Source organism: Diaphorina citri, unplaced genomic scaffold (assembly GCF_000475195.1).
Source record: "Diaphorina citri unplaced genomic scaffold, Diaci psyllid genome assembly version 1.1 scaffold626, whole genome shotgun sequence".
NCBI classification, from domain to species: Eukaryota; Metazoa; Arthropoda; class Insecta; order Hemiptera; family Psyllidae; genus Diaphorina; species Diaphorina citri.
In genome coordinates, this window is record NW_007378059.1 from 143,883 (window position 1) to 167,898 (window position 24,016).

The window sequence follows — 24,016 nt, forward strand, 5'->3', positions numbered from 1 at the left end:
GGCGAACACGAAAAAATACAAATGAAAGTTTGAGCTAAAAAGGATAAAATCAGGATATTCGTGTACAAATACATCTTTCAAACCATTATTTAAAAACCAGATGCACTCGTCTAACTTTTCTTCGTAAAACGAGGAACTTTTGTGGTTGAAAAAAGTTTCCAATTTCGGAGAACAAGTTTTTCAAAGTGAGGGTTTGAAAAATATACTATTTCTTACAACAAAAAGAGTCCTGGAAAGTTTTCTTCAAGCTGTCTATTATAACATTTGAAATTTCACGTTGAAATGAAACATGAGTAATGCAAAAACTAAAATTAACCCTTATGTCTTCACAACAATTAGAAATTAAAGTGATAATTACAACAATTATGTGCATACTCGTATTATGGTAAAGTACCTACTCGTATGTCATTAACCTCGCCCTTGACCACTTGGCCATTTCAATCTCTTGTTTTATTTCAATGCTATTAGGTAGTATTTTGTCATGGTGAGAAACCAGATAATATACATTGCAGTCGAACCTGTATCTAAGTGGGAATCGTCTAAGTGGGAAACCTGGATAACTGGGGAAAAAAATCGTGGCCCCTTCATGGCAACCTCTCTAAGTAGGACCCTTTTTTAACTGGGAAACATGGATAAGTGGGAAAAAAATTGTCGGTCCCTAGGATTCCCACTTAGACAGGTTCGACTGTATTATTATTACCTACCTACCTACCTACCTATCTGTCTTAGTATCTATCTACCTAATAATATCTATGATGGAAAAAAATAAAAACTTGTAGTACCTACATATGTATGTACATAGGTATAACTGTGTTCAATTTCATTTTTTATATACTTTGCTACTTGCCTGCCTCCCTTCCTACCTACTTTAAGTCAAAAAAATTGGTTAGTAGGTAAGTAAACAATGTTGGTACAGCTTACTACTTGTTTGGTGAAGGCTTACTAGTATGTGCAATGCTCGTATAACTATACAGTGGGCTTAGCAGGTAACTTCTATTGATAAAGAGGTAGATAAGCATGTGGCTTAGATTTACATGGGCGACTAAAAAAAAAATGAAAATCTATCTCAGCAAAATTTACTAGGCCTATCTGTCTTAGTATCTATCTACCTAATAATATCTATGATGGAAAAAAATAAAAACTTGTAGTACCTACATAATATGTAGGTACTACAAGTTTTTATTTTTTTCCATATTATGTATGTACATAGGTATAACTGTGTTCAATTTCATTTTTTATATACTTTGCTACTTGCCTGCCTCCCTTCCTACCTACTTTAAGTCAAAAAAAATTGGTTAGTAGGTAAGTAAACAATGTTGGTACAGCTTACTACTTATTTGGTGAAAGCTTACTAATATGTGCAATGCTCGTATAACTACAGTGGGCTTAGCAGGTAACTTCTAGTGATAAAGAGGTAGATAAGCATGTGGCTTAGATTTAACATGGGCGACTAAAAAAAATGAAAATCTATCTCAGCAAAATTTACTAGGAAAGGTACCGTTGATATACCTAAGCTAAACATCTAAAGCTTTCTCATGTCGGCCACTCTCACTCAGTCGGTTCCAGGTCTGTCAGCCAGTCTGAGCATGAGTGGCAGGCATTACCTGTATAGCACATGTATATCTAATGAACTACTCAACTTCTACCGCTAGAGCTCTACAAGCCTACAATAACTGCAAGATCCCATCGATTCCATCAAGTCAACTAAAAAGTGTAATTGTTATGGGAAAAGCCCGGAGGGCGAGTAAACCTAGGATTTCCCGGTAAAATCTAGAATATAGAAGGGTGGGTACCTTGTTTATCCTGCCCGAATAGGACTGAAAAGTCCCTTTACCCCAGCAGTCTAAACAAGGAAGTTATAATCAAGCGTGCCAGGAGGCGCGCAAACGTCAAGAGTTCAAAGTAATTATGTAGATGAGTAACTTATTATTGTTATCAATTTTACACATGTAAATTTTATTATTTCATACTTTCGTAGAATGGGACCCTGGGTTTATGCTGTGACATACGGATTAAAGAATAATACATACAACTAACAATTCAGTAAAAAGACCTTGCTTAACTGGAAAAAAAGGTACAACTCAAAAGGTCCGTCTGTCACAACATTAGAAACAATTATGGAGCATCAACGTTCGAACATCAAATACCTAAATTATTAAACGAATTACCAGACGAACTTAAAGAAATTGAAAATCAAAAGAAACAATGAAATATAAATGAAACTTAAGAATGAACTAATAAAGAAGATGAAGAAAATTTAAGAAGAAAAATAATTCTCAAAAGGTCCGTCTGTCAGGTCTACCTGCTACCTGAGGAGCACACTCACTATCAGGTAGACTTGACAGGAGGACCTGATCAAGTGTACCTGTCATCTACCACTATCTACCTAATAGTGAGCGGCTGGCTATAGCAAAATTCAGAGTATGACTTCAGCCATCAGTGGTTCTCAACCTGATGGAATCAGGGACGGTGCCATGTGGCAATGAGGGGACGGGTCTCTAGAGAAGCACAAAAGAAAAGGGACTTACCACGCCACGTGGTTTTGGTGGGGCAGGAAATGGTCCGGTTTGTTATCAGATAAGCGTTCAGGGTGGTGAGCGAGGGAGATTTCCGAAGCGTGTCCTCGTCATTCTTCCATACGTACTCGATGGCGGACTGTTCGTATGAAACTGGAAACAAACACAAGAATATACGGTAAGTGTACAGCTGCCCACCTCTGTGGCCGAGTGGTCAAGAACACTGGCTCAACCCGGAGGTGCTATACCGTACCTCAGTCATATGATGGAAATTCATCTTCATATGAGTCATCAAATGAAAGTTATACCGTACCTCAGTCATATGATGGAAATTCATCTTCATATGAGTCATCAAATGAAAGTTATACCGTACCTCAGTCATATGAAGGAAATTCATCTTCATATGAGTCAATGGAAAGTTCTAAGTCATCAAATGAAAGTTATTACGATTTTGAGTCATATGATGAAAGTTATTATGATTTTCAGTCATCAAATGAAAGTTCTTCCGTACCTCAGTCATCAAATGAAAATTATTCCGTCCCTCAATCATCAAATGAAAGCTATACCGTACCTCAGTCATATGATGGAAATTCATCTTCATATGAGTCATCAAATGAAAGTTATACCGTACCTCAGTCATATGAAGGAAATTCATAAACATTTTCAAAATCCCAGGTTGTCAAAACAAAGGTTTAAAATAGGTACTTCGGTAATTTTATCTTTTAATAACCTTGCATTTTGAAAATGTTTGAGTAAGAAAAATGTTTGAAGAATTGGGAATATATGACAAGAATGTGAAACAATAGAGAATCATGAAATTATCAGAAAAGTTATACCTAAGTAGGTACCTACTTAAATATATAGAAGAGGAAACATTTTCTTGATTTTAGGTACTTGGTGACTGACGACACAGTGGTGTAGAATTCCAGGAAAAACGTCAGTCACCAAGTACCTAAAATCAAGAAAATGTTTCCTCTGCTTTATATTTACTGTGGTGTAGAATTCGAGGAAAAACGCCACTCAAGTTCGATTACCTATAAACCGATAACGTACGAAACATTTTCTTGATTTTAGGTACTTGGTAACTGACAACACAGTGGTGTAGAATTCCAGGAAAAACGTCAGTCACCAAGTACCTAAAATCAAGAACATGTTTCCTCTGCTTTATATTTACTGTGGTGTAGAATTCGAGGAAAAACGCCACTCAAGTTCGATTACCTATAAACCGATAACGTACGTGATACCACAATCACCAATCATAAATTTGTGAATGACGATCGCAAGAACCATTAACGACGTCAGAGTGGCTTAACATAACGAATATGGAAATCCTAATAAAATAAAGAAGGCTCTCCCGAAATCTTATTAAATTACTCAAACTATCATGACTGATTGAACGAAATCTGCTAAAATCTGAATCATCTGCTGAACTGCTAGCTAAAAGATGAATTGAATGGTAGGATTGCTATTGGGTTGTTTGGAAAACGAAAACTACTTCACTTTTTGTTAAGGGGTAAAGCTTAGGTAATTATTTATTTGTTACATTATAAAGGTAGAGATTGCCCTAGCTTGGGCAATATTTTCGCCTTTTCGTAAGGGATGTACAGGTCACATCTTCACTTCGGAACAAACAAGAGTCAAACTCTTCAAGGAAATAATTTCTAAAACAGGAGAAAGAACAACACCCTGTAATTTTTTCCGAACTTCACTTCGGAACAAACAAGAGTCAAACTCTTCAAGGAAATAATTTCTAAAACAGGAGAAAGAACAACACCCTGTAATTTTTTCCGATTGTAATTCAAATTACATAGCAATTAAATCTAGCTATTGCTAATCGAATGATGTGGAAACTAGTGAAAATCTATAAATCTGGAAAACATTAAATTTTAGTTTCATTTTAAGAAAAATACAATTTGTTAATGTTATAATCACAAAATCACAGGAAATTTCCAATGTGAATTCACCAAGTGTTAGTGATCTTTTGAGGTGAAATCGTCCAGGATCATTCGTCTTCTGTGTATGTGGACTAATTTCAGAAAGCGGACAGAAACAAAATAATGGTATGTTGCATGTACTCAATAATTTTGGTGATTTTGACAATCGCACTTTTCGAAGACGCAAGTAGTATACCCTTTCAACGCAATGTCAAAACACACTCGGAGAAAGAAACATCAAGACCTACCAGTTTTTACATAGGGCAATCGCCCGGGAAAAATAAAATCAGTCCCTTGAAGGTAAAAAGGTTAAATAGAAACGGAAAGAACAGATTTAAATATGACAACAATCTTGCTCAAATCAGACCAAGTAGTACCAACCTTAAGACCTTAGAAGATAAACCAACAAAGAAAATACCTTTAAAACACCTCAAAAAAATAGTCAAAGTATTGAAATTGAAGAGTGCTCGCATCACACCTAAACCATGGAAATCATTTACTGATGATCCAGATGAAACAACACCATTTACTGATGATCTAGATGAAACAACACCATTTACTGATGATCCAGATGAAACAACACCATTTACTGATGATCTAGATGAAACAACACCATTTACTGATGATCCAGATGAAACAACACCATTTACTGATGATCTAGATGAAACAACACCATTTACTGATGATCCAGATGAAACAACACCATTTACTGATGATCTAGATGAAACAACACCATTTACTGATGATCCAGATGAAACAACACCATTTACTGATGATCTAGATGAAACAACACCATTTACTGATGATCCAGATGAAACAACACCATTTACTGATGATCTAGATGAAACAACACCATTTACTGATGATCCAGATGAAACAACACCATTTACTGATGATCTAGATGAAACAACACCATTTACTGATGATCCAGATGAAACAACACCATTTACTGATGATCTAGATGAAACAACACCATTTACTGATGATCCAGATGAAACAACACCATTTACTGATGATCTAGATGAAACAACACCATTTACTGATGATCCAGATGAAACAACACCATTTACTGATGATCTAGATGAAACAACACCATTTACTGATGATCCAGATGAAACAACACCATTTACTGATGATCTAGATGAAACAACACCATTTACTGATGATCCAGATGAAACAACACCATTTACTGATGATCTAGATGAAACAACACCATTTACTGATGATCCAGATGAAACAACACCATTTACTGATGATCTAGATGAAACAACACCATTTACTGATGATCCAGATGAAACAACACCATTTACTGATGATCTAGATGAAACAACACCATTTACTGATGATCCAGATGAAACAACACCATTTACTGATGATCTAGATGAAACAACACCATTTACTGATGATCCAGATGAAACAACACCATTTACTGATGATCTAGATGAAACAACACCATTTACTGATGATCCAGATGAAACAACACCATTTACTGATGATCTAGATGAAACAACACCATTTACTGATGATCCAGATGAAACAACACCATTTACTGATGATCTAGATGAAACAACACCATTTACTGATGATCCAGATGAAACAACACCATTTACTGATGATCTAGATGAAACAACACCATTTACTGATGATCCAGATGAAACAACACCATTTACTGATGATCTAGATGAAACAACACCATTTACTGATGATCCAGATGAAACAACACCATTTACTGATGATCTAGATGAAACAACACCATTTACTGATGATCCAGATGAAACAACACCATTTACTGATGATCTAGATGAAACAACACCATTTACTGATGATCCAGATGAAACAACACCATTTACTGATGATCTAGATGAAACAACACCATTTACTGATGATCCAGATGAAACAACACCATTTACTGATGATCTAGATGAAACAACACCATTTACTGATGATCCAGATGAAACAACACCATTTACTGATGATCTAGATGAAACAACACCATTTACTGATGATCCAGATGAAACAACACCATTTACTGATGATCTAGATGAAACAACACCATTTACTGATGATCCAGATGAAACAACACCATTTACTGATGATCTAGATGAAACAACACCATTTACTGATGATCCAGATGAAACAACACCATTTACTGATGATCTAGATGAAACAACACCATTTACTGATGATCCAGATGAAACAACACCATTTACTGATGATCTAGATGAAACAACACCATTTACTGATGATCCAGATGAAACAACACCATTTACTGATGATCTAGATGAAACAACACCATTTACTGATGATCCAGATGAAACAACACCATTTACTGATGATCTAGATGAAACAACACCATTTACTGATGATCCAGATGAAACAACACCATTTACTGATGATCTAGATGAAACAACACCATTTACTGATGATCCAGATGAAACAACACCATTGCCATCTACTGATGGAATGGATGAACCAAAAACATTTATATTTACTGATGGAATGGATGAAACAACGCCATTCACTGATGAAACAACAACATTTACTGATAAAATGGATGAACCAAAACCATTTACTGATGAAACAACACCATTTACTGAAGAAACAACACCATTTACTGATAAACCAAATATTCACACTTTATCTCAGAACTCAAATCAATCATTATTTGACGAATGAAATGGATGAACCAAAACCATTTACTGAAGAAACAACACCATTTACTGATAAACCAAATATTCACACTTTATCTCAGAACTCAAATCAATCATTATTTGACGAAAATTATGAACCAGCTGAATCTAAAGAACACAAAGACAGTCATACTTCATCTCACAATTCCGATCAATCATTATCTGAGGAAAGTTATGAACCAGCTGAAAAGGAAAATAATTCCGATAATTCCAAAGGATTACACAGATATCATTCTTTCTCTCATAATTTTAATCAGACTTTATTCTCGAGTTATTACGATTCTGAGTCATATGATGAAAGTTATTACGATTCTCAGTCATCAAATGAAAGTTCTTCCAAATACAATTACAATTCCGTACCTCAGTCATCAAATGAAAGTTCTTCCGTATCTCAGTCATCAAATGAAAGTCATCATCAAATTTCATTATCGACAACCACCACTGATAAGCCAAGTCTATCTCATTCTGAAACTTCTACCATTTTATTATCTGATAGTAAAGGAAATTCATCTTCATATGAGTCAATGGAAAGTTCTAAGTCATCAAATGAAAGTTATTACGATTTTGAGTCATATGATGAAAGTTATTATGATTTTCAGTCATCAAATGAAAGTTCTTCCGTACCTCAGTCATCAAATGAAAATTATTCCGTCCCTCAATCATCAAATGAAAGTTATACCGTACCTCAGTCATATGATGAAAGTTACGATTCTCAGTCATCAAATGAAAGTTCTATAATTGTATCAAGTCATGAAGAAACCAATAGTTCCAATTCAAAGTCGCACGAAATCCTAGCAGATAATTTCCACAAAGTTTCATCAGGGGAAGTCTCTGGAGAAGAATCGACCGTGGATATCTATTCGATAACGTTTGACGATAAGAACTCAAGTATCGAGATCAGTGATAAAACCTTGTCCAATCTGCTCACACTGCTGGTTATCAATACAAACAAGTTAGATTGTCTCAACATCAAGAAAGTTTCAAATGGAAATTTCAATTTTATGAAATGTGGGTAATGGCTGAATGCCAACTTGGGCCGCGGTTCCATTGAACAAAATTACCGACGACCAAATTTCTGATGACGCGCGAATAAACGTCCTATGCAAACATTATGATATGTATCAATTGCTTTCCCCTCATTTCAAAAATATAAATCGAAATTCACAAAGTTAGTAGATAGTATATTTAGAACACTTACTACTTTCCATGGCATAATTTATTTAGAATACTTACTACTTTCCATGGCATGACATTTAGAATACTTACTACTTTCCATGGCATAACATTTAGAATACTTACTACTTTCCATGGCATAATATTTAGAATACTTATTACTTTCCATGGCATAACATTTAGAATACTTACTATATACTTTCCATAGCATAATATTTAGAATACTTACTACTTTCCATGGCATAAATATTTAGAATACTTACTACTTTCCATGGCATAACATTTAGAATACTTACTACTTTCCATAGCATAATATTTAGAATACTTACTACTTTCCATGGCAAAGGAACACGTGGGGTCATCAAAGTTCCATGGCAGCGGTACAAAAGTAGTTTCAAAAATAAAATAATTAACTCTAAATCCACAAGACCATGTTTAGACTGCGGGAGTAAAGGGACTTTTCAGTCTCATTCTGGACAGTATAAACAGGGTATATGCTACTTTGAGAGAGGGGGGGGGTTAATCTTGTGGCATTTTCAGTAGTTTATACATTTGAATTTACCGTGGTTACCTGATTTTTCGCTTTGAAAAAAGAGCTTCATTTAATTCTCTGTGGGTAGGTAAACCTGAGAACAATATTGCGGAAACCTTTTGTGTCTAAGTTTGTGCAAAAGGTTTCATTCTAACAATAAGCAGTGGAATAATACAAAACATACAAATTCACATATCTACCCACACAATTGTATTACAAAGCAAACAGCATACAAAGTAGGTACTTTAGTCAGGGCTTTATTCAGGACTTTATTGAGGGGGGGGGAGGGATGGACAAATTTTCGGAGTTCACCCCGTAAGTAGTATGCAATCAAAAAGTAAATTGGATACTTAGCAGCCTGCCTTAGAACACTTGGTCTAGGTTTAGGGTGAGATTCCCGCCCAGGTATAACTTTATCCTAAACAGATAAGGTATAACTTTATTCTAAACAGATAAGGTGTAAATTTATCCTAAACAGATAAGGTATAACTTTATCCTAAACAGATAGGGTATAACTTTATCCTAAACAGATAAGGTATAACTTTATCCTAAACAGATAAGGTATAACTTTCTCCTAAACAGATAAGGTATAACTTTATTAAACAATTAGATCAAACTTTATTTACATAATGATAGTAACATAATGTACATAGATATAATTAAAAAAAAAAGTTTTATCAAGGGTGGGGTTAATGCCTATGGCATTCTCTAAAAGTCTAAACAGATAAGGTATAACTGTATCCTAAACAGATAAGGTATAATTTTATCCTAAACAGATAAGGTTCGTTCTCAGAAGGGCTGGCCCCCCTCTCTCCCTCTCTATATCTCTTTCACAACCATTCTGGCCCCTTCACAGCTGACCATATTACCTACATACACAGTTCCCTATAGGTAGGTAAAGTACACACAATCTCTCTATGGATAATGAAATAGGTAGAGGAACAGAGAGGACAACAGAGAAAAGATAATGTACAACCGAGGATTCATTCAAACAAGGCACATTGCTTATATTACCGATTGTCAGGCGTTCATACAATTTTTGATTTTAACTTTTGACCAGGTAGGTCAGGTTCACCATTTTACCTGCTCCAAATGGCTAGTAATAATAATAGTAAGCTAATACTTTGAGGGCTACCCTGGGAATTCAAACCTTTCCTATCGAAAGATTCAAAACCCCTTAAACCCTTCCTGTTTTTTTTTTTTACCAGATCCTCCTAAATTCGAAGCCATTTGTTTTATCAGAAGCTTAGCGTTCCTAAGTTAATTAATGCCCGTATTAACTTTCCAGCCTCGGGGCGCCCGAACTTTGTTCGGATGGTAAAAGTTTTACAATAAATTAGCCTTTGACCCTGGATAAAAAATGGTGTGTTCGCTATATTGTATTTAGACCAAGTTAGGTGTAATGTATTTTGTGTGTCTTCTGATGGTACCAAAAAACTGGTATTCTTAAAGATTAAAATACATTAATAGGTAGGTATTACATGTACGTAAATTACCTAGAGTCCTAGATGGAGGTAAAAATTGTATGAACGCCTGACAATGAGCAAATGTATGCAATGTGCCTTGTAAGAATGAATACTACTTTCTCCATTCTAAAAATCTAAATACCTAGGTAGGTACCTAAAGCTAACGTTACACCAATGCGCACTTGGTGTAACATTACCTTAATGTAGTAGGTGTGTAGATACTATGTAGGTATGTCTTCTCTCTGTTCTGTTACCTCTATGTTTATCTATTTCACCAACCTTAGTGGTGCAGTTGTTAACGCGTTGGACTTTGGATCTGGAGGTTGGTGGTTCGAGTCCAAGTCATGTCATAAAATTTATCTAGGTGAAATAATCGGGGAACGATGTTTGTGACAAGCATTTAAATATGCTTAACACAATTAAAATTCCTATTAAAATTCCTTTTTTACTTACTACTTTCCATAGCATAATATTTAGAATACTTACTACTTTCCATGGCAAAGGAACACGTGGGGTCATCAAAGGGAAAGATGTGTAGACTACCTTGACACGAAAGTATCAAATGTCGTCTGGAAAGAAAGCAAAGAATCATTTTTGTTAGCAAGGTTAGGCGTTAGGCCAGCCACTTACTATCAGGTGTCAGCTCTACCTGATAATGTGTATACTCATCGGATGTCAGGTAGGTACATATACCTGATCAAGTGAACTGATCAGGTGTAACCTGTCAGGTCTACCTGATAATGAGTGGCTGACCATAGAGTTTTCATAATAAAAAGATAATTGGTTTTGCGAAATAGTTTCTAGTGTGTTGCCTGTTGCATTGTTGTATACCCTGATTTGAGGGGTCAAGAGGAAGAACGAACAGCCACACATACCTCGTTTCGAGATATTTGGAGTGAAAGTCTAGGAGTTGCACACGGATGTATAAGGTTAGCCAAACGGGATTTCTAATAACTTCTCAACTACAGCTGATATTGCTATAGTTCCTCTACTAGTGGATAGAGTGCGTGTCATACTGTGGCTTGGTCCGTCCGTCCTTCCTCTTAGGCCCTTCATTTAGTGTAGTGTAGTGCTAGCAGCTAGAGTGGAGTGATGAATACTGAGTACCTCACTATGCGACGGTTCGAACTCTAGACGTTCGCGCGCCTCCCGGCACTCTTGTCTTTACCCTAACAATATTTTAGGTTGGGTAATTGTTGGCCTTAAATTTAGGTGTTTGGCAAACTGTCTGGGTTGGTACACTTCCTCTCCTCCATCTCTTCTTTCTTACTTCCTTCTCCTCCTTCTTCCCTCTCCTTCTCCTTCTCTCCTCCTTCTCCTCTTTCTTCCCTCTTCTTCTCCTTCTCTCCTCCTTTTCCTCTTTCTTACCTCTTCTTCGTCTTCCTCTTCTTTTGTTCTTATCTCCAGCTCCTCCCTCTGCTTCTTTTTCGTCGTCTTCTTCTTCTTCTTTTTCTTCTCCTTCTATGTTCTTATCTCCTACTTCTTATTCCAAGCTGCACTTGTAATAAAATTACAAATTATTCGAAAAACTTTTGTTTCGCCCGTATCCCTTGTATGTGACGGTTCGAACTCTAGACGTTCGCGCGCCTCCCGGCGCTCTTGTCTTTACCCTAACAATATTTTAGGTTGGGTAATTGTTGGCCTTAAATTTAGGTGTTTGGCAAACTGTCTGGGTTGGTACACTGTCATACCATTGGCCAACAGTCCCTCAGCCATGTAAAGATTTCCCAAAAATGGACCAACCATATTCTCCCAACGATGAGTCAACCCTACGATTTCCCAACCATCGATTTTGTTAGGGGATTGATGTAGGAAGTGCTTTTCACTTTCCTTATCTTATAGCAAGGAAAGTAATGTTCTCGGGTCAAATTTTCGATGGTCAGTCTCCCAACGATGAGTTAACCCTACGATTTCCCAACCATCGATTTTGTTAGGGGATTGATGTAGGAAGAGCTTTACACTTTCCTTATCTTATAGCAAGGAAAGTAATGTTCTCGGGTCAAATTTTCGATGGTCAGTTTTTAGTGCTCAAACACGTTTTGAGGTCCCTAGAGCCTAAATACAAAGTTTCAGCCATTGGTCCGTGTGTGTGTGTCTGTCTGTCTGTTTTTCTGTCTGTCTGTAAACAAAATATCTCGAGAACGGTAAGAGCTAGAGACATGAAATTTGGCATGCAGCTGTCAAATGTGACAAGAAAAACAAAATATCTCGAGAACAGTAAGAGCTAGAGACATGAAATTTGGCATGCAGCTGTCAAATGTGACAAGAATGCGACAGGAAACTTATGGTTAAGATCGGTGCAACGCTCTCTCTATAATCTCTTTCACATCTTCCTTCACTCCCCCTTGTACATCTTTCTTCTTCGTCTCCCCCTCCTTCTTTTTCTTCGTACTGTTCCTTTGTCTTGCTCATATTCTCTCCCTCCCTCATTCTTTCTCTATCTTATCTACCTCTACAGTTTTCTCTAATGACATACAATAGAGTTGAATAGAGGTGTTGTATATTAGCTGGTACAACACCTTTCTAATCATAAGTATAGTTTTTGTTTGAGTTTGTTGTGTTATATTGTAAGAGTTAGGGTAGAAGAACACCCAAATAAGCAGCAAAAGGATAAGGAAAGTCGTGTGATGTTCACACCAGATTTTAGAGATATTGTAAGAGTTAGGGTAGAAGAACACCCAAATAAGCAGCAAAAGGATAAGGAAAGTCGTGTGATGTTCACACCAGATTTTTACCTCATGAGATAATTGACGGTGCCGTTCCGATATATGCGGAGCGCAAAGTGGACCGGGATGAGGGGATCCTTGAAGTCTCCGTGCATGATGAAGTAGGTATCCGGCAACCAGACGTCACTGTGGTGATGGATGGCGTTGAGAAAGTCGTACGTGGTCTGGTTGAAATACTCGAGACGCGGGTCGTGCCATTGTTGCTGGAGGAGAAATTCCACCTCGTATTTCTGAAATAGGGGGAGATTCCGAAGGAAATGGGATTGGTAGACCCCATACATAGGCTAATATTTCTAAACAACCCTCAATCACTGGTAAGTTTAAATTTTAAAGTGACAACCGAGGAAAAAAATGTACCCTATTTCATTTTTACTTTCTATGACTACAGTATAGCGAGCTATACTAGTAATGAAAGTATTGCAACCGGTTCGAATTTTTCGTATAAATAAACAAACTCTCACATTTTCGAGCATGCGCAAAAGAACAGGCCCTCACATGTTTACTAGCGTAACAAGATTTTCCTCGCTAAATCGTACACTACTTCGAAAAACATAGATTAATCTCTTCATCTCGTCGATCGACCAACGATCAAGGGCGTCGAATATGTTTGGACACACCTTTAGATTTTGGAACGATAAGATCATCGTTGTTACAGCTCCATCTATGACCAGTCACTCTCTATCAGGTAGACCTGATCAGGTGTCAGGTAGGTATATACCTGATCGAATCAGTTCCACCTGATAGTGTGTGTGCTCATCAGGCACAGGTATACGATACCTGATAGACGGATCTTTTCAGCAATACCTGTCAGGTTTACCTGATAGTGTGTGTGCTCATCAGGTGTCAGGTATATCTGATCAGGTCTACCTGATAATGAGTGGCTGGCCTAAAAGAAACAGTCGCTACTCACCAAACTCGACTCATCGGGGGACGCCAAACTGAGTAGCAACACGGACATGTTCACCGTCAGAGTTCCGTCTATTGGCGGCCTGAGTCTTTTATCATACCGGGTGTGACTCAACAGTTCATCCAGGATGTCTTTGTCTGATCTTCCCTCTGTAAAACTAAATACAGAATGCACTTCTCAAGGCCCGTTCCCATTTGTGGTTCGGAAAATCGTGTCGTGTGTATGGGAACACTCTCATTTAAATTACATTGCCTACGGGGCATTCGGGAAAAAATTAAATGAACCCTTATGACATAACTTATGTAAGCTGTGCCCACACATAGTCAACGGCTGTTGATCGACCAGCGATCGATGTCGATTGACGGCGGTCGACTATGTGTGAACACAGCTTTATTCATGAAAATGGATGTGGATTGTGGATTGAACCCAAATCACCCCGACCGGCTCCTGTTGCTACTTACATTTTAGACTTGGAGTTGATCCCTAGTTATACCGTACCTCAGTCATATGAAGGAAATTCATCTTCATATGAGTCATCAAATGAAAGTTATACCGTACCTCAGTCATATGATGACAATTCCGTACCTCAGTCATCAAATGAAAGTTCTTCCGTATCTCAGTCATCAAATGAAAGTCATCATCAAATTTCATTATGAGTTGCTACTTACATTTTGGACTTGGGGTTGATCCCAAGCACAGTCTGGGGAGTTGCTACTTACATTTTGGACTTGGGATTGATCCCAAGTACAGTCTGGGGAGGTACAACATTGCTACTTACATTTTGGACTTGGGATTGATCCCAAGTACAGTCTGGGGAGGTACCACGATGTACCAGGTGAAGAGTATAATGGCCGCGCGGAGCAGCTGAGTACCTCTGTCCATATTAGGACATCTGAAATCAGAATAGAATAGGATAGAATTAGAATTAAAATAGAATAGAATTAGAATAGAATAAGCCTATCTAAAATAATAGGAGCAGAGAGATCAGGAAGAGAATGAAAACCGTGTCTTTTGAAGAAAAGACTTTCCTTTTCCTAGCATCCATTGCATGATTGCATCGCAATAACATGGCTTTTCTTTTCAAGAGGTTTGATGGAGGGAACTGTAACTGCTAAGGTCTGGAAAGCGAAGAAAAAAGGAAGACAGAATACGAGAAAGCCAGCTGTTCCGAGACCAATAATATTAAAAATCGAGGGAGAATCGAACCCGCGACCTAGCGCTTACAAGGCAGGCGCTTTGCCTTCCAACTAGGCTGACGGGCGCTGCGGCTGACCCATCGGCCTTGTTTCCGCGATAAATCTGTCTTCGACTATTTTGATTTATGAGGGCGTCTGTCAATATCACTCCTACCCTACCCTTACAGCATTCACAGTAATACGGGGGAGTCTAACCATCTAATAATATGAGGAGGGGGATGAACCATTTATTAGTAAGGGGAGAAGAGGGAGGTAAACCATCTCTGTATCGATATCTAACAGAGGAGGGGTAAACCATCCCCAATCCCCGTTTCGATGGACACTGGGGGGTTGGAATTGGGGGTGCATACAACTACCTCTTTTAATTTTGAATGGGTCGGGGTACGGGTTTGTTTTGGAGATGTATGAGGGGGAAAGGGATGGGTGGGAGAAGAAAGAGAAGGGGTAAAGGAAGGTAGATGAATAAGGGAGGGAGGTGGGATGAAAAGGGCAGATAAAAGAGAATAAGGGGAGGGGAATAAAGGCACAGGGAAAGGAAGGAAGAAGGACAGGAGGAAGAAGGAAGAGAAGAAGGAGGGAATAAAGAGGTAGGGAAAGAAGAAGTGGAAAGGGAAAGTAGGGTTTGATTTTCAAATCGTCCAGCGGCGATTAATTAAAACGACTCCCTTTCCATTACCCATAATGTACTATTTATACATAGGTACATACACATAGATATGAATTAGGTACTATTTATACATAGGTAAGTACATGCAGGCTATACATAGATATGAATTAATAGCACAATCAGGGAGTTAATACACCCATGCCATTGTGCAGAGGTACTTATCAAGCCTCATTATCTCTAATTGAAATGTTTTGTTGTGTTTAAAGTTCGTTTCTGGTTTATTGTTACGTTCGTGGAATATTGTTCTAAAATCATACTGGTCACAGGGACGGATGTAGACTAGACTAGAGAATATACCTTGTTTATCCTGCTGGGATAGGACTGAAGAGTTCCTTTACTCCCGCAGTCTAACCAAGGTCTCATGTATTTTTTATGGGGGGCATACGGGGAACATTCGAAGAGTCACTGTGGTTCCGGTATATTAAATTAAATATTTTAAAGTTACCTAGTTACTTTTTGTCTGTTTCAGTAGGTTGGTAGTATTGGTAGTACCTTTTTCACAAAAGTTCTAATCGCCAGCCTAGTTAGTTTGGAGGGTAGCGCTACTGCTTTGTAAGTGCTAGGTCACGGGCTCAATTCTCTCCCGGTGCGAACTTTATCTCAAATTTGATTCTTACTATCCTTTAATTACAGATATTGTTTTTGGGCGTCCAAAGGGTTTAAACCCCAATCCTTCAAACACCGTAAGATAGGTAGGTGCCTTCCCTATCTTATGGACACAGGAAGTGAGTAAGTAAGTCCCTTTAATAATTGTTTGGACTGTAAGGTGGTCTCTTGAGACATAGAACACATTAATGACGTCTTGACCAGAAATAAAACCCAACGGCGACAACAACCACATAAATGTTATTATTACATAGATATGTGTACATAAATGTTCATATCGTAAGTACAAAGATCTAATCTAATAAATACATAGAGATATAGGGTGCACAGGACGTTTCGTTATAACTACTCGATTGTCTTCGAACTGGCTAAATTTTTGTAAGTGGAGGAAGGAAAAACACTTGACGTCTTGATCACCTGTTTAGGGATCATTACAAGATTACAACACAGAGGATATGTGTACATAAATGTTCATATCGTAAGTACATAGATCTAATCTAATAAATACATAGAGATATAGGGTGCACAGGGCGTTTCGTTATAACTACTCGATTTTCGTTATAACTACTCGATTGTCTTCGAACTGGCTAGATTTTTGTAAGTGGAGGAAGGAAAAACACTTGACGTCTTGATCACCTGTTTAGGGATCATTACAAGATTACAACACAGAGAGAAATATCTACAAAATGGCCCCCTGTGAAACTGATTGATTCTATTACGGACGGGTATACCATTTCTGAATAGGTATTAATTGAGAGATTCGTACCGAATAACAGACTAATAAATGGAAACTTCATAAATAAATAAATTAATCCTAATTTACTTCTAGATGATGTGCTAAATGCAGGTTTCAAAATTCACCGCTATTTCGGTAACAGTATGTATTGTTTGGCGTCAAAATCATGTTTCTGTCCAATTCATGTTGATTTAGACTATTTAGAGAGAGGAAAAAAGTCGACAAATTTGTGGCCACCCTGTAGGTATATTTGGAGACATAAATGTACATATTGTACATACATGGATGCATATACATAGGCAGTAGGTACATAGATAAATACATACATATGTAGGTATATAGATAAATACATATGTACATATAGAGCATAGATTCCTCTAGTGACAAATTAGTGCTAGCGGTCATAATATTGGTGATACACTAGGGAGAGAGGGAGAGAGGGAGAGAGAGGGAGAGAGAGAGAGAGAGAGAGAGAGAGAGAGAGAGAGAGAGAGAGAGAGAGAGAGAGAGGAGAGGAGAGAGAGAGAGAGAGAGAGAGAGAGATACTTGACGTCATGGCGGTACAAAAAGAAGGAAAAAGTTGTGTGGAAAAATATTAATTTATCCTATGGGTATAAAGAGAGAGAGAGAGAGAGAAAGAGAAAGTGAAAGAGAGAAAGAAAGAGAGCGATAGAGAGAGCAAGAAGAAAAAGGAGAGATAAAAGACTCTGGTGTCCACAGGAATCTGCGAAAAATATTATGACCCTCAAGTATTGAGTTATTGACCCTTTATGGTGGCTTTAGTAGTTGAAATGGCCTTTTAGTAGCTGAAGGGGTCACCCCTCAGTGGATTACAACAAAAAAAAAAAAATTCTTTTCCTCCAGGAATGTTTTTCATAGAAAAAATTGTGTGGGAAAAAAATATGAAGGGAAAAAGTGAAAATCAAGAAGAGGAAGGTAAACAGAGAGGGAGTGAAGAAAAATCACCTCAAGGAATAGGGATTTTTCACCGGGAGAAAAAGACAGACGAGTAAAGATAAAGGAAGGAAAAGAAGGAGGAGGAGGAGAAGAAAAAAAAATCAGGAGATGGAGAGAGAAAGAGAGAGAGAAGTGACGTCAAAATATGTAGAAGCATAGCAGTAATAAGAGAGAGGGAGATATAAAAGTTGTAGTAGTAATAGTAGTGCTGGAAAAATGGCTTGGAGCTAAACAAAATGGAGGAAAACACCAGACTGGAGAAATAAGGCACTTCTATATCTTACGTATGAAATAAAGACGTGAGAGATAAGGAGGGAGAGAGAGAGAGAAAGAGAGGGAGAAATACAGAAAGGGAGAGGGAGATAGGTATATAGAAAAAGGAAGGGAGGAAGAGAGAGAAACACAGACAGGAAGTAAGAGGGAAAGATATTAAAATAGAGCGAGGGAAGATGGGAGAGGGAGAGAGAGAGACATAAAGAGAGAGGTAGAGATACAGAAAGAGGAAGTGTGGGAGAAAGAGAGAGGGAGATAGGGAGAGATAGAGCAAGAAAAAGAAATTAAGGTACATACATATGTACAAAGATAGTATGTACCTATGTACGTATACAGATTGTGGTGAGTTTTCCTCATTTAGGTATACTGTTATTTAGGACTAAACACCTACATACAAAGGCGTGTCTTAGCCACAGAACCATTAATATGTAGTTTACCCCTAAAGGAGAGCTAGAGAAGTTAAATTTTAGCTTTCTAGTTTTCTTTTGAGGTTTTTGAACTAAAATTTTAGTTTTCAGCAATGTTTTATTATTTTACTATCATTATTTTTAGGGTAGGTACCTAAACTAGGTTTTGTGTTACGAATGTAGGTAAGTAGGTTGAAAGGTATTTATATACCTACATATATGTATGTACCTATTTAGGTACAATGTTCCTATATCGTATACAAAGAGGAAGGGAGAGTGAGAGAGAAAGGAAGGGAGAGAGTGAGAGGGAAAAGGGAGAGAGAGGGAGAGAGAGTGAGAGGGAAAAGGGAGAGAGAGTGAGAGAGAAAGGAAGGGAGAGAGAGAGAGAATTACAGGAAATTCGAACACAGATTAGTGAAACCCAAGAAATGCTGTAAACTCTCCTTCTCACTCTCTCTCTATGTCTCCCTCTCTCCCCCTCTTATCTTCCTTTCTCTCTCTCTCCCTCCCTCCCCCCTCTCTCTCTCTCTCTCTCTCTCTTAGCTAAGTCCTATTTATACTGACTTGTCTGTAGGAAGAAAAGAGACAGAGAAGAGAGAAGAGGAGGGAGGGAGAGAGAAAGAAAGAGAGACAGAGAGAGAGAGAGAGAGAGAGAGAGAGAGAAGGGGAAATGGGGTGAGGAGGAGAGAAGGGAGTGATTGAAGGAAGTCATAAGGGAGAGATGAGGGAAGGAGATGGAGGTAAAGGGGTAGGGTATGAGAGGAAGAGAGAGGGAGGGAGGGAGGGAGAGTGAGAGAGACATAGACTTACTTATTTGTTGTGAGTACTTAATGAGACGGAAACGAAAATTAACCACGTTATAGACTCTCTTCTCTCTCTCTCTCTCTCTCTCTCTCTTTCTCTCTGTCTTACAAATCCTATCTCTTCCTTTCTTTGTCTCAATTCTTTCTTGCTCACTCTCTAGCCCTACCTATCTCTTTCTCCCTCTCTCCTAACAAACTCCATCTCTCTCTCTCTCTCTCTCTCTCTCTCTGTCAATTTCACGCCTTCAAATTATAGTCATTGTCACCTTCTAATTTAAACAAGATTAGATTTATTGGACAATTACGTTAATGAGAAATTAGGTTTTTGTTTGTACCTAGATAAGACGTTTTTATTTGGAATACATGGGAAATAATAAAAATGCAAAGTTGCCCAAATTGTTCTAACATGGATCACACTTTCGTGTTAGAACAACTCGAAAAGAGAATTTTGAATTTGAATAATGCGATTTTATTCTTAAAGATAGGTAAGATAAAAGAAAGAGAGAGAGAGAGAGAGAGACAGAGAGAGAGAGAGAGAAAGAGGAAGAGGGAGGGAGAGAGAGGTCTTAGGGACATGAGTAAACACGGGATTTGTATGTTTTGGCAAAATGCCTACGTACACTGTGTCCTTTACTCACTAAACTTTCAAAAGTCTCCCTCCCTCTCTCTCCCTCCCATTGTCTGTCCCTCCTTTTCTCTCTCTCTCCTCTCTATTTCCTACTCTTTCTCACTTTGTCTGTCTACTATTTACTCCTCCTATCTCTCTTCTATCTTTAACAATCCCCTTCCCCTTCTCACCTCTCTTTCCCTCCCTCTCTCCTTCTGTCTATTATCCCTCCCTCTCTCCCTCCCTATTATTTACTCCTTCATTCTTCCTTCCCTTATCCGTCTATTTCTTTTCTCTATCTCTCTCTTCTATCCCTAAACTATCCCTTCTTCCTTCCCTTTCTCACCTCTCTCTCTTTTTCTCTCCCTCTTCCTCTGTCTATCCGTCTCTCTCATATCTAAATCTTGTCTGACTTCATATAAAATTCACATATCCTAAAAGCCATCCTCCAAATGAATACCCTCTCTCTCTCTCTCCCTGTCATTTCCAGACGCTGTCTTTATCTTTCTCTTGTATATAAAGGTACAAACATAATATGCTAGTTGAAAACAGACGAAGAGAGAGAATAGAGAAACCTCCCTCTCTCCTTCTGTCTCTTATCCCGCTCTCCCTCCCTATTATTTACTCCTTCATTCTTCCTTCCCCTTATCCGTCTTTTTCTTTTCTCTATCTCTCTCTTCTATCCCAGAACTATCCCTTCCTTCCTCTTCTTACTTCTCCCTATCCACTTATTCTTTCTCTCTCTCTTCCTCTGTATATCCGTCTCTCTCATATCTAAATCTTGTCTGACTTCATATAAAATTCACATATCCTATAAGCCATCCTCCAAATGAATACCCTCTCTCTCTCTCTCTCTCTCTCTCTCTCTCTCTCTTTCTCTCTCTCTCCCTGTCATTCCCAGACGCTGTCTTTATCTTTCTCTTGTATATAAAGGTACAAACATAATATGCTAGTTGAAAACAGACGAAGAGAGAGAATAGAGAGAGAGAGAGAGAGAGAGAGAGAGAGAGAGAGAGAGAGAGAGAGAGAGAGAGAGAGAGAGAGAGAGAAATGTAGACATGTTTCCCGTTTTTCTTCTATTTAGGCTCCTAAATGCCTATATCCTTTTTTCCCTGTCCGTCTCTCTCTCTCTCTCTCTCTCTCTCTCTCTCTCTCTTTCCCTGTATCTTTCTCTCTTTTTATCCTGCAGTTACTATTCCTCTCTCTATCCCTCCCTCTGTCTCGCTTTCTCCTTTCTCTCATTGAGAGAGTGAGTGTGTGTGTGAGAGAGAGAAAGAGAGAGGGAAGAGAGTGATAAATCCATTTCTCGTGTACCTACCTATTTTATCATTATAAAGAATAAGATGTATACTTGTATAGGTATTAGGTGTCTACCTACTTGATATTGAAAAACATCTGTCACCTATAGTTATAGATACCTACCTAGGTAGGTACTTCATGATAAAATAAATCAACAGTTTTCCACAAACCTATTGTACCCGTATAGGTAGGTAGTACATTGATAAAATACACAGATTCCTATAGGTACACAAAAATACACAGATTTATCAACTTTTATAGGTTCCTACCTAGATTCTAAATCCTTTCAAACACAGTTTTCAATAGGACTTTGAAAACTAGAGAAACATGTCAGCTCTCTTTCTCTTTCACTGCCTCTCTGATAAATTCATCCTCTCCTGTCAAATTGAAAAAAAAACTCCTTTCATGGATCTCATGATTTCGACATGGAATTTCCATCCCATGAATTGAGAGTTGATCGGAATGTCAGGGGAGGATTTGGGAGGGAGGCTGAGAGAGTTTAGGGGGGATGAGAGGGTTTAAGGGGGGATGAGAAAGTTTGAGGGGGAGAAGGCTTTGGAGGGGGTGAGAGGTTTTAGGACGGATGAGAGAGGTTTTAGGACGGATAAGAGGTTTAATTGAGTTAGGGTTTCTGCTGTCAAGAAAGAACAAAAATTTTGACTGCCTGAGATGAAACGCACATTGCTTGCTTGGAAGTTCAGAGCTTTAATAGTGGAAACTGCACCAACGGAGGTCTTCTCTTTCCGAAATCGAAGAGAGAAGCAGCTAGGATAAGAGAAAACCAGCCGTTCCGAGAACGAACCATCTCTGTTTAGGGTAGAGTTCGACTAACATTTCTGTAGGTATGCAAAGCTGTGAATATAGGGAGTATAGGGGCTCAGTGATCCCAATACTTCCCCTGATGTTTGCCAAAAAGAAGCTCGGCAATCTAACAATCTGAAAACACCCCATCATGTGACAGAGATTGAAGACTTCTCGATTTCTCATTCACTCATTCGTTCGTTCCCTAACTAGAAGGTAGGTACGAGTATGTAATGTACCTTAGGTAGTGTATTATAGATATAACATTTGTATTCCTTGATTTTCTCTTTCTTTATCCAGATAAACAGGGTGAACTCCGTGTTCAACTTTTTTTTTGAAAGCTATAGTCTTGTTTTGTCTTGTGAACGCTAGGTCGCGGGTTCGATTACCACCCGGGGCTGATTTTATCCTGAACACATAAGATTCGATCTCGCAACAGCTATGGCAGGAAGACGATTTCAAGAAAGCTAGCCGAAATCTAGTCGTTCTGAGAACAAACTTTATCTGTTCAGGATGAAATTCTTCGTCACAGATTTCGCGCATCTGGATTTTTCCGACACCCTGTAGACGAAAAACGGGATAAAACTCTCTTGTTTTTGACTTGACGTTCATATCCCGAGGGAGAGATTAAAAGATCTGAAATTCCAGATATACCTACAATCCTACCTACCCCTACCCATCTCTTCCTATGTAATTCTCGTAAAGTTTAGAATGGAGCTCCCACTAGCTATTTATGTGCTATCGAATTGGATTGCAAACAAGCAACCAAACAAACAAACAAACAAACAAACAAACAAAAAATGTGATCCGCATTGCAAAAACAGAAAAAAACTTTGACCCCACCGGAAATTGAACCCGGAACCTCTGGAGTCTCGAACCAGGAACTTACCGTCGCTAAAAATCGCCTCTCATGAAATGAAGGCGCCCCTACTCGTCAAATGAATTCTTCATAGTGAGTTTGTCCCCTGACGAGATTCGAACCCCGGACTGAGGTCATCCTGTGAAACATAAGAAGAATAAAGGTGATTGTTAGATTTTATACTAGGTACCTAACCTCCTCTGGGCTTTCAACTTAAAGCAACGAGTGTCCATGATAAAGTAATTCTAATTAATGTAACGACCGTTGCAATGAACTCTCAAGAATATAGGTAGGTATAGGTAATAGATTTTATAATCATAGGTAAGATCTTGATGGAGCACTCAAGAACTTGTAAAGTTCCATACTTCCGTATGAATTGAGATGACTAATAGTGAAGAGTTCATAGGTAACTAAGACACTTTCGTCTCCTTCAAACACCTAGGTACGACTCTCTCTCTCTCTCTCTCTCTCTCTCCCTCCCTCTCTCTCTCTCTCTCTCTCGAAAGGTGATTGTTAGATTTTATACTACGTAACCTCTCCTGGGCTTTCAAAACCAACGAGTGTCCATGATAAAGTAATTCTAATTAATGTAACGACCGTTGCAATGAACTCTCAAGAATATAATAGATTTTATAATCATAGGTAAGGTCTTGATGGAGGACTCAATAACTTTGTAAAGTTCCATACTTCCATATGAATTGAGATGACTAATAGTGAAGAGTTCATAGGTAGGTATAACTAAGAAACTTTCGTCTCCTTCAAACACCTAGGTTATACGAGTCTCTCTCTCTCTCCCTCCCTCTCTCTCTCTCTCTCTCTCTCTCTCTCTCTCTCTCTCTCTCTCTCTTTTTTTTTTTTTTT

The 24,016-nt window shown here is 38.2% G+C and overlaps 2 protein-coding genes across 10 annotated transcripts in view; one reads left to right on the forward strand and one right to left on the reverse strand.

Moving 5' to 3' along the window:
- The window catches only part of LOC103510644 (glycine receptor subunit alpha-4), a 140,923-nt gene that overhangs the window by 80,953 nt on the left and 35,954 nt on the right, over positions 1-24,016 (reverse strand). For all 7 annotated transcript variants that reach the window (XM_026824644.1, XM_026824641.1, XM_026824646.1 and 4 more), the window contains exons 3-8: positions 23,186-23,294; positions 14,723-14,836; positions 13,948-14,101; positions 13,047-13,267; positions 10,798-10,880; positions 2,529-2,669 (exon numbers count right to left, since the gene is read on the reverse strand). In XM_026824644.1, the coding sequence (XP_026680445.1) occupies positions 2,529-2,669; positions 10,798-10,880; positions 13,047-13,267; positions 13,948-14,101; positions 14,723-14,826 (703 nt within the window). In that variant the 5' untranslated portion in view covers positions 14,827-14,836; positions 23,186-23,294. The remainder of the gene's footprint in view (positions 1-2,528; positions 2,670-10,797; positions 10,881-13,046; positions 13,268-13,947; positions 14,102-14,722; positions 14,837-23,185; positions 23,295-24,016) is intronic.
- Positions 6,888-8,322, forward strand: LOC103510642 (TBC1 domain family member 5 homolog A-like). Of its 3 annotated transcripts, none has more exons than XM_026824650.1 (2): positions 6,888-7,091; positions 7,198-8,322. In XM_026824650.1, exons 1-2 carry the CDS (start codon positions 6,914-6,916, stop codon positions 8,154-8,156), a joined length of 1,137 nt encoding a protein of 378 aa, XP_026680451.1. In that variant the 5' UTR covers positions 6,888-6,913; the 3' UTR covers positions 8,157-8,322. The 3 variants fall into 3 exon arrangements, with proteins under 3 accessions (XP_026680451.1, XP_026680450.1, XP_026680452.1); XM_026824649.1 differs by having other exon boundaries at positions 6,888-7,046; positions 7,123-8,322; XM_026824651.1 differs by having other exon boundaries at positions 7,056-7,069; positions 7,125-8,322.

What these genes read in the sequence shown, in the direction of transcription:
- LOC103510642 (XM_026824649.1), top strand. Translation starts at nt 6,914, where the DNA reads ATGGATGAACCAAAAACATTTATATTTACTGATGGAATGGATGAAACA. An exon ending in TGAAACAACACCATTTACTG is followed by an intron (nt 7,047 to 7,122) that starts AAGAAACAACAC and finishes ATTATTTGACGA; the next exon opens with ATGAAATGGATGAACCAAAA.